The sequence below is a fragment of the Pan troglodytes genome, chromosome 12 (assembly GCF_028858775.2).
Source record: "Pan troglodytes isolate AG18354 chromosome 12, NHGRI_mPanTro3-v2.0_pri, whole genome shotgun sequence".
In the NCBI taxonomy this organism is placed as follows: domain Eukaryota; kingdom Metazoa; phylum Chordata; class Mammalia; order Primates; family Hominidae; genus Pan; species Pan troglodytes.
The window spans coordinates 111,070,892-111,085,609 of NC_072410.2; the positions used below are offsets into that span (position 1 = coordinate 111,070,892).

The following is a 14,718-nucleotide window of genomic DNA, read 5'->3' on the forward strand; positions in this document are numbered from 1 at the left end:
TCAAAATACAAAGTGACTTTTGAGCAGTTTTGAGTCTCTGTGCCAGGACTCCTGGTGCACACCGGCTGGCCATTCAGACCCCCAGGCTGCCTGACTGCAGGTGTCCCCAGTGTCGCCAGTGGGAGCAGTGAGTCACACAGAGACCCCCAGGCTGCAGGGTCCCACACATGGCCTGAGTGGGTGTCTGGGCCTGTTCCTTATCTTTTCCTAGTAAACACCCTCACACTTGAGCCAGGCTCCCCACTAACTCTTAGGAGAAATGCACAAGACTTGATTCACAAAAAAGCAAGGACAGGTGCTCACTGGCCATGACCAACGGGATCCAAGAAAGGGCTTTTAATTAAAACTGGTCTCACACACAGAAAAATAAAAGGACACTATGACCAGGTGATGCCCCTGGTTACCTGAAATTCTCTAAATTCTATCACAACTGCTTGATTTCCACCAACTTAAGAGATGCATTTGAGTTAACAAACATCTCTCTCTTGAAGCAAAAACACCCTTGAGTGATTTTCAAGTCTATCTGTGATTGACACCTTAGGACAAATTAGCTCCGCCAGGCTGCCTTCCTCCTAACTCTAGTAAACTAGATCCTCCAGGGCCAGGCCAGCAAAAGGAGAAGACAAAAGGGAAGGTCATACTGGGGACCCAGCCTGGATAGTGCTGGAGATGGGGTGGAAACAGCGGGTACCCAGGTGAGGGATTGCAGGCCCCCTGGGATGAAAGGTGACAAGTAACGGGCACATCCCAACCATTACACAGCCTTAGGAGTCTGCAGAAACCTCATGTGCTCACAACACAGCCGCAGCAAGCATGGGAGACTCACAAGCTGCTCGGAAGTCAGCCGGAGAGTCTTCTTGTAGCTGACATTAGGCAGAAGAGGGAGGTGGCCTGCGTTTGATGGCTTGGCAGCTGCGCGCTCCTCATCACTGGAGGATGATTCATGCTTTACCCTGGAACACACAGTGATGTCATCACCAATTAGAAAATGCATCTGGGTAGCCATGAAAAATGCATTAGCCTTTAATCAATGACTAAGTCATTCCAGTCTCTCCTGAGTCCCGTCTCTCGGGTGGTCATTTACCATAAGACGTTAAATTTATCAATGAACTCTCACTACATCCCCATTCATGCATCTCTTGCATTACACGTGTGGGGGCTGCCTCTCCTCATTCACTTGCCTATTGATGAGCTACCACCACTATTTTAAGCCAACAGGTTCCTATTCATGACAAGCAGGGTTAAACTCCCTCTTGGCCTAGGAAGATGCTGTCTTCTCTGTCTCTCTTCTCTTCCTATCTGAGACTGCATGCCAAGCGCTAGGAGTCCAAGTTTCTACAAGTCCACACTCATCCATCAGTTCCCTATATAAAGCTCGCCAAATATACAACTCCAAGCAATTAGGGCCTTTCTAGGACTTACGGACAGGTGCCAGTGAAAGCAAGAAAGACTCACCAATTCTTCTCTCAGGATCCCCCAGAGGGTCATCCCATGAGCAAAGAATACGCCTTACTTCCCTGCTCAGAATATACAGGTCAGTGCCCCTAACTCTTCTAGACTTTTTTGTTTAGTGGGGAGCTGGGAGGTGCAGGGTGGGAATCAGGCTCGTTTTCTTTAAATAGCTCACATAATGCATATCTGTAATTAGCTATTCACTCAATGAAAATCCTGCTATGACATAATCCCCAAACCAGTAGTATCAGCTCTGCCTCCCAGGACCACTATCTTTGAAAATGCCTCAATGCTATATGAATCACTTAGTAAATGCCTTAGACTAAATGGAAAAGGCTGAGTGGCCCCCAAAGCAGCACATCCCAAGCCCTCCGGTACTTTGCCTTCCTACAAAGCCTCTGGCTCAGCACCTTCCTCTAGGCAAGGTTAGAGTATACACAGAGCTCCAGCTTATTTTTTTTTTTTTACTGTCTTTCGTATTTTTTATTTTTCTATTGACATATTAATTATACATATTTATGGGGTGCATGTAATATTCTGATAAACGCATATATTTGCATTTATCAAAATATCATGCATACCATGATCAAATCAGGGTAATTAGCATATCCATCACCCCAAACAGTTATCATTTCTTTGTGTTGGGAACATTCCAAATCTTCTCTTCTAACTATTTTGAAATTTATAATAAATTGCTGTTAATTATAATCATTCTACTGTGCTATCAAACGCTAGAACTTATTCCTTTCATCTAACTGTATGTTTGTACCCATTAACCAACCTCTCTTCATCCTCCTCTCCCCTCTCCCCTTCCCAGCTCTGGTAACCACCATTCTACCCTCTACCTCCATGAAATCAATATTTTTAGCTCCCACATATGAGTAAGAACACGTGATATTTGTCTTTCTGTGCCTGGCTTATTTCACTTAACATAATGACCTCCTATTCCACCCACGTTGCCACAAATGACAGGATTCATTCTTTTTTGTCTGAATAGTACTCCATTGTGTATATATCACATTTTCTTCATTCATTTATCCATTGATGGACACTTAGGTTGGTTCCATATTTCAACTCCCGTGAATAGTGCTGTGATAAACATGGAGATGCAGGTATCCCTTTGACATCCTGATTTCCCTTCCTTTGGATAAATAAGCAGTAGTGGGATTGCTGGATTGTAGGCTAGTTCTATTTTTAGTTTTCTAAGAAATCTCCATACTGTTTTCCATAATAGCTGTACTAATTCACATTCCCACCAACAGTGTTTAAGAGTTCCCTTCTATCCACATCCTTGTGAGCATTCGTTATTTTTTGTCTTTTTGATAATAGCCATGCTAACTGGGGTGAGATGCTATCTCACTGTGGTTTTGATTTGCACTTTCCTGATTAGTGATGTTGAGCAAATGGGACTATATCACACTCAACAGCTACTTCCCAGCAAAGGAAACAATCAACAGATCGAAGAGACAACCCGTTAAATGGAAGAAGATATGTGCAAACTCCTCATTCAAAAAGGGGCTGATACCCAGTATATATACAAGGAACTCAAACAACTCAACAGCAGAGAAACCAATCATCCCATTTAAAAGTGGGGAAAGGATCTGAATTTCATAAGAGAAGAAGTACCAGGGTTGTCTTATCTTTTTATCTCAATAAACTCTCTCCTCTCAGTGCTAACTTCCTCTCGTCTTACTGCCTCCTGTTTCCCCCGCCCTTGCCTCCCTTAAGATCTCCTATGCAACCTACAGCTTTCTGACCCCATAAGTGTTCATTTAAGAAGTGATCCCCAGCCTCACCAACATGGCAAAACCTGTCTCTACAAAAAATTTAAAAATTAGCCAGGCGTGGTGGTTCGTGCCTATAGTCCCAGCTACTTGGGAGGCTGAGGCAAAAGAATCACTTGAACCCAGGAGGCGAAGGTAGCAGTGAGCCAAGAATGCGCCATTGCACTCCAGCCTGGGTGACAGAGTAAGACCCTGTCTCAAAAAAGAAAAAAAAGAGATCCCTACAACCCAATACTGCCCAATACTGGGGAGACATGAAGGAGGATAGTGTCCCACAGCACCTCCACTTCTGTGTTGTTTCTACCACACTTATGTGGAGACCCAGCTCCTTCCAGTCCTAGAATGAGCAGCCCCTCCCTAAGCACCTGCTCCCTGGGCCCCAGGAAAGGGAGGTCGGTGGGCTTTGGGATGGTGGCCCAGAGTTCATTCAACCAACACTCAAGCATACCATGCCAGGCATCGATGGCACAGCAAACAACCTATTCCCACTCACGCAGGGCTTGTGTCTAAATCACAACACAGAGACCTGGGCTGAAGACAAAGATTTAGAGATCACTGGGACAGAGCCCTGGAGGAATACGCCATGGGAACAGGAGGCTGAGTTGAAGGAAAACAGAGCATCGGCTAGAACTGTGGTTGGTCTGTGGCAGAGCTAAGCTACACGTGGATGGAACAATGCCATGACATTGGGGGCTGATCCTGATTCTAGGTAGAGTGGAGATGGCACAGCAGTTAGACTCGGAAAAACACAGGTTTCCAGCCCATGGTAACTTCGGGCTACATTACCTTGGAGAAATCATTTCTTTATCTTTCAGCCTTGATTTCTTTATCTTAAAATGCAGAGGAACAACTGAATCACATCCACCCAAAACTTCAGGATGGAGGCAGGTAACAGGCTAGAGAGACCTGGACTGGGAGACCCAGACATAAGCCCCAGCAAAGGCCTCATCCTAGGAAATTCCTCCCTGGGCCTCAGTGGGCTCATCTGTAAAATGACCTGATCCAACCAAAGTCCCTTCCAGTTCTAACACCTAAGGATCCTATGAACCATGCTGGTTCCTCTGAACCAACAATCTGGAGGTTTTCAGATGGGGTAAATGTGGTCCTGGAGCTGGTACAGCCTGGCAAATGCTGCTGGGAACGGGGAGGGGAGGGTGGTGCAGATTTCCTTGTCAAGCAGAAGAAGAACGAGGCTACAGGCCCCTCATTGAATGGGAAAATGTTTATGTTCCAACCAAACAGTTTGGAGTGAAATGAGATCCAAATGTGAAGCAAAGCTCTTGGTGACAACAGATTGATGTGTACCTCTGCCGGCGGGATGAGGAGGCAAGGCGGAATAGCTGTGATTTCCATCTGCTGCTTTAAAAAAAAAAATCCACTAAATTTGTGCAGCATGCCATGTTTGAAGGAACACAGAAAGGAAAACACAGATACAAAGACTAAAATGCGAGATGCGCAGTTGGCTGTTGGTGGTTTCGGCTTAGGGCAAGTACACGGTCATTTGCGGCTGCCACGTCTCAGATTGCGCCACCCTGCACAGAATAAAATGCCTCCTTTTCGGAGGCCCCCACCCCACCCCTTACAATGGCTCATTAAATGTTGCTTGCTTTACAGTATCTGCAAGAAGCAACAAAACAAAACAAAAGGGCTCATGTCATTTGAAAATGTGTGCACAGAAGAGTAGCTGTGAACAACATCTAAGTTAGCACTTGTCAGTGTACGTTTTTCAAATGGTATTTTAATTATTTGTATGGTGACAAGCTGTTTGCTCAATTATGGGACTTCGGGGACTATTCTGTCAATCACGTCTGTCAATTAGGAAAACATTCTGACACCTTTTTTTTTTTTTAGTCAACTGCATGACTCTAATAAGGAGACTCAAAGTCTGAGATGCCAGTATAAATTAAAAGGTTTACATTTTTCAAGAGAACTTTATATTCTTTTCAAAATCTGAGTTCTTTTTCACAAGAGTCAATTCTTAATTTTTCAGGTTTGATAAGGAACCATACTGTGACTAACTCAGAATGGCGAATGGTCCAGCTGTTTCTATTTGATGGGAAAAAGCATTTTTTGCCCCATTTGAATATGATTGTATCGGACAGTGAGAAAATCCGTGACACCCCAAGTAAACTGCAAGAGCTGAGGTTCCAACGTGGGAAGAGCTGCAGAAGTATCTCGCTGCTCTCCACACTCTCCTGGGGTCCTGCCTGCTATGTCTAGAAGGAGTAAGAGTAAGAGCAGTGCTGGCACCAGCAATGCCACTGTGCCCACTGTGTACGGGCCCCTCCCAGTTGCTGTCCTCTTCCCTCCCTTGTAAACCTAACTCTCTGACCCTCAGGCCCATCTTCCCCTAGGTCTAAGACTGGCTGTATTAGTCCGTTCTCACAGTGCTATGAAGAAATACTCAAGACTGGGTAATTTATAAAGGAAAGAGGTATTAATTGACTCACAGTTCCACATGGCTGGGGAGGCCTCAGGAAACTTACAATCATGGCTGAAGGCAAAGGAAAAGCAGGCGCCTTCTTCACAGGGCAGCAGGACGGAGTGAGTGCAAGCCGGAGAAATGCCAGATGTTTGTAAAACCATCAGATCTCGTGAGAACTCACTATCACGAGAACAGCGGCATGGGGGAAAAGGCCCCATGATGCAATTCCCTCCACCTGGTCCCACCCTTGACACCTGGGGATTATGGGGATTACAGTTCAAAGTGACATTTGGGTGGGGACACAGAGCCAAAGCATATCATTCTGCCCCTGGACCCTCCCAAATCTCATGTCTTTTCACATTTCAAAATCAAACATGCCTTCCCAACAGTCCCCCAAAGTCTTAACTCATTTCAGCATTAACTCAAAATCCACAGTCCAAAGTCTCATCTGAGACAGGTCCCCTCTGCCTATGAGCCAGTAAAATCAAAAGCAAGTGAGTTGCTTCCTAGATACAATTGGGGTACAGGCATTGGGTAAATACACCTGTTTCCATTGGGACAAATTGGCCAAAACGAAGGGGCTACAAGCCCCATGCAAGTGTGAAATCCAATAGGGCAGTCATTAAATTTAAAAGTTCCAAAATGATCTCCTTTGACTCCACGTCTCACATCCAGGTCACGCTAATGCAAGAGGGGGGCTCCCACAGCCTTGGGCACTGCCAGAGGGCAGGATGGATTTGGCAGACATCCTGCATTCAGCCAACAGAAACTGTATGGTTTGGGATTGAACGCATGTCCTCCAGGTGACCACAGAGCCATCCTCCCCGATTGGTTTCTGCACTCTGGATCATTTTCTCATGAAGTTGCCTCGAAGACCCAGTGAGACGGGGTCTACCGCATCGGTGTTATTCTTAACCCCATTTCACAGATGGAGACGCTGAGAGGTGGATTAATTTGCCAAAGATCACACTGAAGGCTGTTGGACAAGGTCCCTGCTGTACATCCTGCTCTGTGCTACCTCTTGTGTTTAGAAATTATTGCCAAGACAGAGAGGGTTGTTAAAATGAATTCCAGGAAAGCGGGACATTTCTAGTGTAGCTATTTAAGTTGGTTTAAGTTGCTGAGAGCACGCAGTTTCGCATCTTTGTTGTGTATGCCTCTTTTGGGGTAGCGTGCCTCCCATGCAGCCTCCAGGCCAGCTCCATCCCAGCCTGTCTGGGCACCGACGGTGGCACTGGCACCTTTGCTCAGATGTGTCAGGGAGCTTCCCTAAGGTCCAATGGTTACCGAGGAGCAAAGCTGGGATTCCAAACCACACTTGCCTGACTCCAATGTCGACTGCTTCCGCTACAGCTTGTGCAGTAAACAACCACTTATTTTGAAATGTCTGCTTTCCATGCTGGCTGCTCAGAGGGTGGCACATTCTTGGCCTGGGCTCCATCCTCAACACACCTGCCTTCTCCCTTCCAAGCACACTCACAGCCAAACTCAGAATTCCCAGCTGGGAAATATCGATACCCTGGTGCCTTCTCATTCTTTCTTGTGCCTGTGAAGCACAGACCAGCAGTGGGTCAGGCGGAGGCACCTGGGACACCACCAGGGGAAACGGAAAGGTTTCAAGAGCATCCCAGGCGAGAGCGAGCCAGGCCATTCACAGTCACATTCAAACTCACCCCTACCAGGTCCCGCACACTCGTCTCCACCCCGTTCTTCTCCACAGAGAACAATAAAGAAATCAGATCGTTTCCCACCTGCCTCCCACGTGGGTTTCTGTTTGTAGCAAAGAATCCTAGATGTAAAATTGTTTAAGACACAGAGCCATGGCCGGGATTCAGAGGAATGGAAATCCACGCCCGCCTCTCCCATAAATCAACAACACATGGAGAAAACCTCAGTGGTTCAGTGACGGTTGAGCAACACTTTAGAAACGACTACTCTGTGGGGCAGTGGCCTCCAAGATACAAAAATCAGTAAGATGTGGATCTGGCCCCAATTAATCTGTTAGCACTTTCTGTCTGCTAAATAAGAAATGGAATCCTGGATTTCTTAAGCACAGGAATACTGTAAACATGAAGTAATAAGTAAAAGATGGTACAGCGCAAATCATTCAGTGTCAGTATATGATACCACCATCATAATTAGTGTATAACGGGACTGTCCTCAGAGTCACCTCCAATCCCATACAAAGTGATTAACCTGAAGACAAAACACCACAAATACGGATCAGTATCATCAAAATCTAACCTCTCCTATGCCAAGTGAATATGAATCCATGTTAAAAGTATCAACGTAAGTCCTGGTCAGTATTTAAATTACAGAGAAAGGCAAGTTCCTTCAGAAGTGAAACTTATTTCCATGTTATTGTTAGGGCTACTATTTATTCCTGTCATCACTGTCATTATTCTCACTGTTATTATTGTCATCATCATCATCTGTGTATAAAGGACTATTGCATGCCAGGACCATGAGAAATGCTCTAGTTATATTATCTCACTAAAAGCTCACATTTATTTTGCAAATTAGCTATCTAAGGGAGCAACTGCATGCCTTTTGCTCATGGGAGAACCAAGTTAAATAAATTGCTCCAGGTCACCAAGTGAATCACAGAGCCAGAGTTGGAACCGTGTGGTGAACCCTATCTGCATCCAGGCAGCACACGCCATGAACTTGGATGCGGAAAGGGGCTGCAAACATCCCAAGAAGCCTCCTACCGCACCTGGTGGCCAAGCTGAGCTGCGGCGGTTGCTCTCCGGTGCTATGGGCCTTGCCAGCCAAGCACTGCTCTGGCTTACTTTCCTAGAAAAGAAGAAAAGAAAGAGTCACAGAAGTACCACAGAGAAGGGGCTTGCAGACAGCTGGTGTTTTCCCATGGGCTTCCTTAAGGCAGGACCCCTAAAGGTAGACCATTCCCCAATGACGCCCACCCTAGCGATCGCCCAGGAGGCTCTGGCTGTGTTTGTTTCGGTGGGTCCTGATCTCTCCTTTGCTAAGAAGTGTACGATTAAACCAAGAAATATTTTTGACAGAAACGAATCTGTTATCCATAAGTGTTTGTGGCACCAAACCAAACTCCATCATCACTGTAGCTTATGCAAATGCTTGATCAAGGGCTGCTTGGATTCCGGGGGCCTTTCAAAATATTTTCTTGTAATTGCTGATAGAAACGCTTGAAAATATTTTTGTACCGTATTTTGCTTGGGGAAGATGTGAAAGCATTTTCTTCTTTTCCAAGATGACATACTCTTACTAGAAAATCCTCTGTTGGTGTACTGGAAAGAACCTTGGATTTCTAAGAGAATGCCTGGGCCCAGTCTTGTTTCTCTTGCTTACAAACTTTGGGCAAGTCATTTAACTATTCAGAACTTCGCCTCCTCATCTGTGAAACGGGTGAAATTCTCCATCTCCTAATGCTGCCATGGGGATTAAAGGAGACTGTGTCTGAACCACAAAGCCAGGCACATAGCAGGCAAAGGAGGACGGAGATGGGCACTGGCCCCAAGGACAGAAGAGACCAGAGAGAAATGCCAAGGGACCAAGGGTGAATGACTAAATCTCTTTCTCTGTGCTCCTTTCGTCAGGAGAGGAAATCTACAGTCCTTTAATAAAGAAAATGAACAATACAAACTATATAATAGGCTGACTGTCTTAACATATGACTAGCATGAACTAAGTTCAAATATCCTTTAGGTTTTTTTATAACCACACAAATAATTGATATAATATGTCCAGTTATGTTTTATCTATTTATCATGTAACTTAGCCATCACTATTAGCAATTTCTTCTTAGACTATTTCCCAAATATGTATCTAACTGAAATAAGTATATTTCAGATTTTTCAAGAAACATTTAATTTCATAACTGTTCCTTACTTTATAGTGGCACTCCACTTAATGCAAACTGGTGAGAATTTGGATATTCTACAAAGAAGTCACTGAAATATACTTCCATCTTAAATTCTAGAACATTCTGCTCTCTAGTAAGAAAACTAGAGAGGCCCTTCATGCTTTAAGGCCTCTAGTGTAAAGCATATATATTTGCACTCATTTATCTGTAACCTTTGGAGATTAGTAAAACTGATGAGTAGACCTCAGATATGCTAACAGAAAATGTCAAAGAACAATTATATCTTGATAAAACTCTTCCAGCAAACATTTTCCCTTTCAACTAATGGCATAAATAGAGTTCATGGCAGTTTATGATTAAAATAACCAACTTGACTGTTGTCCCTGTGGCTTCTTCATACTACTTTCCCAGAGTAATCAGCGTGCCCTCAACAAATATTTGCTGAACCCCTACTCTGGGTCCAATAAGGAGACCAAGAACACCAAAGCAATCAAAGCCATATATGGTCTCTGCCTCATGAAGTTTCGGGTCTAGATGGAAAGGAGAGGTTCTTCAAACAGTCACACTAGTAATTACGTAATTATCAACTATGACAAAATTTATGAAGGAAAAGTTCACAGGCAGAGGACAGCAGACCAGACTCATCTGCAGGAAAAGGGCTACTGGATCTGCTAGTTAGCTAAGCGAAGCAGGGGAGAGGGGTCCACAGAATACTAAGTAATGAAAATAGCATGTGCAAAGCCCCCAGGGTAGAAGGTACCTTCAGCCATTGAAGCTAATGCACAAAGAGCAGAGAACAGCAAAGATGAGATTAAAGAGGCAGGCAGGAGCTAGAACACACAAGCACTGTAGGCCGTGGTAAGGACACAAGCCTTCATTATAAGAGCCCTGGGGAACCACAGTAAGGCTTTAAGGAGCAACAAAAATAGGAGCAGTCCCCTGAAGAGACCAATGCATCTGCAGTACAGAGAATGAAGAAGCAAGGGTGAGGATGGGTGCAAAGAGACCATCTGGAAGCACCTCTGGGAGAGATGATGGTAATGCAGATTTGTGGGAGCACAGCTGGAGAGACATGGACACGTCAGAGAAGTATTTAAGATGGAAAACTGACAGGACCTGGTGTGGGAGTGAGGCTAAAAGCATGAATCTCACCCACAGATGGACAGTGGTGCCATTTTCTGACTATGGCCCCAATGATGGAAGAACTCACAAGAATCCCATGAGTTCAATTCTGGAAGCGTTAAGTTTGAAATACGTTGAGGCATCCACAGGACGATGTCTGCTTAGTTGGCTACTTGATAAGTGGATGTGGAGTAGAAAAGAATGTCTGGTTTGGAGACAAAAATGGAGTCATCGCATGGGCAGAAGGGAAAAGTAAGAAGTAAAAGGAGAAAAGGTGGCCTAACATGAGCTTTGAGGACCCTCCTAGAGGTGACTAAGCCAGAGCAGGAGCAGCCTGCTGGGAGGAGGGGGCCCAGGTGGACACAGGGGCCTGGGAGCCAAGCAAAGCAAGTGCTTCAAGAAATAGAGGAGAGGGCAACGAAGATCTGAAAGAAATCACAGGCACTCATAGACATGAACGCCAAAGCCATGGACCTTTAGACATGCCATTTCAGTGAAACGACTCAGAGAATTAGTCAACTGCTGTGAGTATGCCTCATTAAAATTGTCCTCACAGGCTGGGCGTGGTGGCTCACGCCTGTAATGCCAACACTTTCGGAGGCCTAGGCAGGCAGATCGCTTGAGCCCAGGAGTTTGAGACCAGCCTGGGCAACATGGCAAAACCCCGTCTCCACTAAAAATACAAAACTTAGCTGTGCGTGGTGGTGCATGGCTGTAATCCCAGCTATTCTAGAGGCTGAGATGGGAGGATTGCTTGAGCCCAGGAGGCAGAGGTTGCAGGGAGCTGAGATTGCACCACTGCACTCCAGCCTGGGTGACTGAGCAAGCCCGTCTCCAAAAAAGAAAGGAGGGGAGGGGAGGGGAGAAAAAGAAAAAGAAAAATTGTCTCCACAAGCAGAAGGAAGATATTTAATTTCTTAAGAAACTGAATTCCCAGGCTGAATCCCTTCTTTTATAGATGACGAAATCTTACCATGAGGGAGTGACTGGACCACAGTCTCCCAATGGTTACAGAGCCAGGAGGTGACGCCTATGCTGCTGGCTCCTGACCTTCCTCCCCACCTTCCCCACATTCCACGAGCACTCGCCCTACTTCATGGCAGAGCTGGCTCATGGAAACTCAGCACTAGGGCCTATGTTCATTTCTCTGATGTAAGTACATGAAAACCAATCTCACTACACAAAACCAAAACTTGCTAAGTGTGAGCACTGCTTTGTCTTCTGGGCTTACCTCCTTGATTGTGGTGTTTCTTCCTCTCCATGAAAACCACCATCTTCCTCCCTTTTTGGGCATTTTATCCCTCATGATAGATTCCACAGTGGCCTGTTTTAAATGGATGGTAACATAAATAATGGAACAAAAAAAGATCAACTTAGCACATTCAAACCAAAAGAAACATACATGCAAATTAAAGTAAGATTTAAAAAAAAATCAGAGAAAACACAACATACTATTTGTGCGTTAAAAATTTTAGAGAAGCAAAACCTAATGGCGTCCAAAATTACATGAAGGTAACTTAAGCATGAAGACTTAAGAAGATGTTAAAGGAATAAACAAACAACAAATAAAATACAACACAACAACAACAACAAAAAAAGAAAGCATTAGAAATCATTAGTGATTAGTAAGACTGGAAGTTTTCAAATTAAAGTGGCTAACTGGTTAAGATAGTATTACTCTCAATATGATGATTATCAAATAAAATATGAAATGATTAATATGGGATAGAGGATAAAACAGTTTTCAACAAAAGGTAAAATGCGTAAGATTTTTACTAAGTGTAAATTTCTAAACATTTGCATTAATAGGTACATTTGATTTAAAATCTCGAGTATTAACAAGAAAATTCATACTTTTAGGTAAATGGGTTTAATGGGGAGATTAAATATGAATTGATAATTTTCTACGTTTTTCCAAAGAACAAAATATCTATCTATCTTGAGGTTAATTCCAGGACCAAAGTAAAAGTTAGGTAATGTCCCTTCCTCAGTTTACAGAACTTTCAAGAAGGTGACACCTCAGCTAGTAACAAAAGAAAGATTTAAGCTGAAAGATTCAGTCTAAGGGAAGCAGATAGATAAGTAATTTGCTATGTAGCTTAAAAGATCCCTATCTGACACAAAAGAAAACCCAACTGCACTAAAATGCAAACCACTCACATCTAGTTCATAAATAGGACAATTGACAAAGCTGTGAATGACCCTATTTCCCCTAAATCCACTCATAAATGTAACAAAACCACAATTTTTTTAAAAAAAGAAAGCAGGCCAAAGAAAGGAAAAAAACAAACAGGAGTATTTTCAGTCCTTCACAAACTGATTCTAATGTTCATTTGAAAAACAAACAAAAATAGCCCAGAAAATTCTCAGGCAGAAGAGTAGTAAGTAGAACAAGCACTACCGGGTATTAAAATATACCAAAATATATGGTAACTAAAAGAATGCAGTGTTGGTATACAAGGACACATATCACAGGAACAGAAAACGAAGTCCAGAAATAAATCTACATTCACAGAGACATGTAACAGAGGGTGAAGTTGTAACTGCCTCTGAGTGGAGGATAGGGTTAGTTAATACACGGTCCTGGGATAATTCAGTGGCCATATCAGACCCTGTGAGCAGCTCATCTGCCTCCCCTTTCTTGCTGAGAGATCTGAAACCCTGTTCAAGAATCAGGCTGCAATGCGTGCGGAGAAGGCTGGCTCAACTCCAGAGGATGCACCTCAATGGTCGAAGCCGTTCAGTCATTTCATTGCTTTGCCAAGAAGTGCTTTAGAGGTGATCATGTGACCAAGTCTTGAACTATGAGAGAGCTGCCCCTACCCTCCCGTTTCAGATGCGGCAGTCTGAGCAGACGATGTGTACGGCAGTCACCTTGTGACCATCAAGGAAAAGCTGAGAAAATCACAAAGAAGCTAACCCAAATTCATCAAGCCTGAAACTGCCAATCTCTAAGATCCTCATCATATGAGATCATTACTTAAGCCACTTTTAGTCATTCTGTTTCCTAAAACAAAAAGCATCTTTACCAATTCAATAACTTCCTGAGAAAAAAACTGGTTTGCTTCCTAATACCTCTCTCATTACACTCAAAACAAAATCTAGATGGATGAAAGATTTTAAGATCTTTCGAAATTTCCAAAACTTGTAAAAATATGCCCCATATACAAGAAAGCACAAAAAGAAAATATAGGGCCTATCTTCACAAGTTTTGGAAATGGGGAAGCAGGGCCATTTTACGTGTGATATAAAACCCAACAGCCATAAAAGATAAGATGGGCAAATTCTACATTTAAAAATAATTTCTACATTAGAGAAATGCCATATATAGAGTCAAAAGTTACTGACTTGTAGAAAGATTTAGCATGCATATCACAAGGACTAATTTCTTTTAAGTTGCAGAGCCCATGTGGATTTCTTCTTCAGTGAATAAATAAATCCTTTAGCTATATTGCTATTGCAATGGCCTGTTTTCTTACGGATTTGTAAGTGTTGAGAACAGTGACATAAAAATGTGTCCCAGGCCATGGATACTATGGCAGGGACAAAATAAAAACCACTCTGGAGAACATGCCCTCAGCCCAGTCCACAAAGATAATCAGATAAAGCACCACCCAGGATGAGATTGCAGTCCTCAAAACACAACACATGCACACACACACACGCACGCACACACGTGCACATCCACATCCACACATGCACGCACACATGTGCACATCCACATACATGCACACGCGCACACACGTGCACATCCACACATGCACACACGTGCACATCCACACATATACACATGCACATACACACACGCACACACATAAGGCACACACCTGCACAAGCATGCACACATACCCGCATGCACACACATACATGCGCACACACACGCATGCAAATGCATACACATGCACGTATGCACACACGCACATGCACACACTGACACACAGGCACAGGCACACACACACACATACACAAACCCAGGAAGGAGCAAGCCTAGACTCAACAAAGTCCGATTAGACCTTCAAGAATCTCAAGTGTTAGAACTGGCTGACTGACGACAACATCCTAAGCCATACAAAAGCTTGCTAAGCGCACAA

At 43.9% G+C, this 14,718-nt stretch overlaps 1 protein-coding gene across 36 annotated transcripts in view; it reads right to left on the reverse strand.

Annotated features, from left to right (window-relative positions):
- The window catches only part of LPIN1 (lipin 1), a 150,762-nt gene that overhangs the window by 23,528 nt on the left and 112,516 nt on the right, over positions 1-14,718 (reverse strand). For 27 of the 36 annotated variants that reach the window (XM_063789289.1, XM_009442017.5, XM_001160223.7 and 24 more), the window contains 3 exons: positions 11,859-11,951; positions 8,378-8,457; positions 827-953 (listed from right to left, as the gene is read on the reverse strand). In XM_063789289.1, coding sequence (XP_063645359.1) covers positions 827-953; positions 8,378-8,457; positions 11,859-11,951 — 300 coding nt within the window. Of the gene's footprint in view, positions 1-826; positions 954-8,377; positions 8,458-11,858; positions 11,952-12,079; positions 12,158-14,718 lie in introns of all 36 variants that reach the window. The other 9 variants (XM_054678263.2, XM_054678261.2, XM_009442010.5 and 6 more) reach the window with 1 other exon arrangement.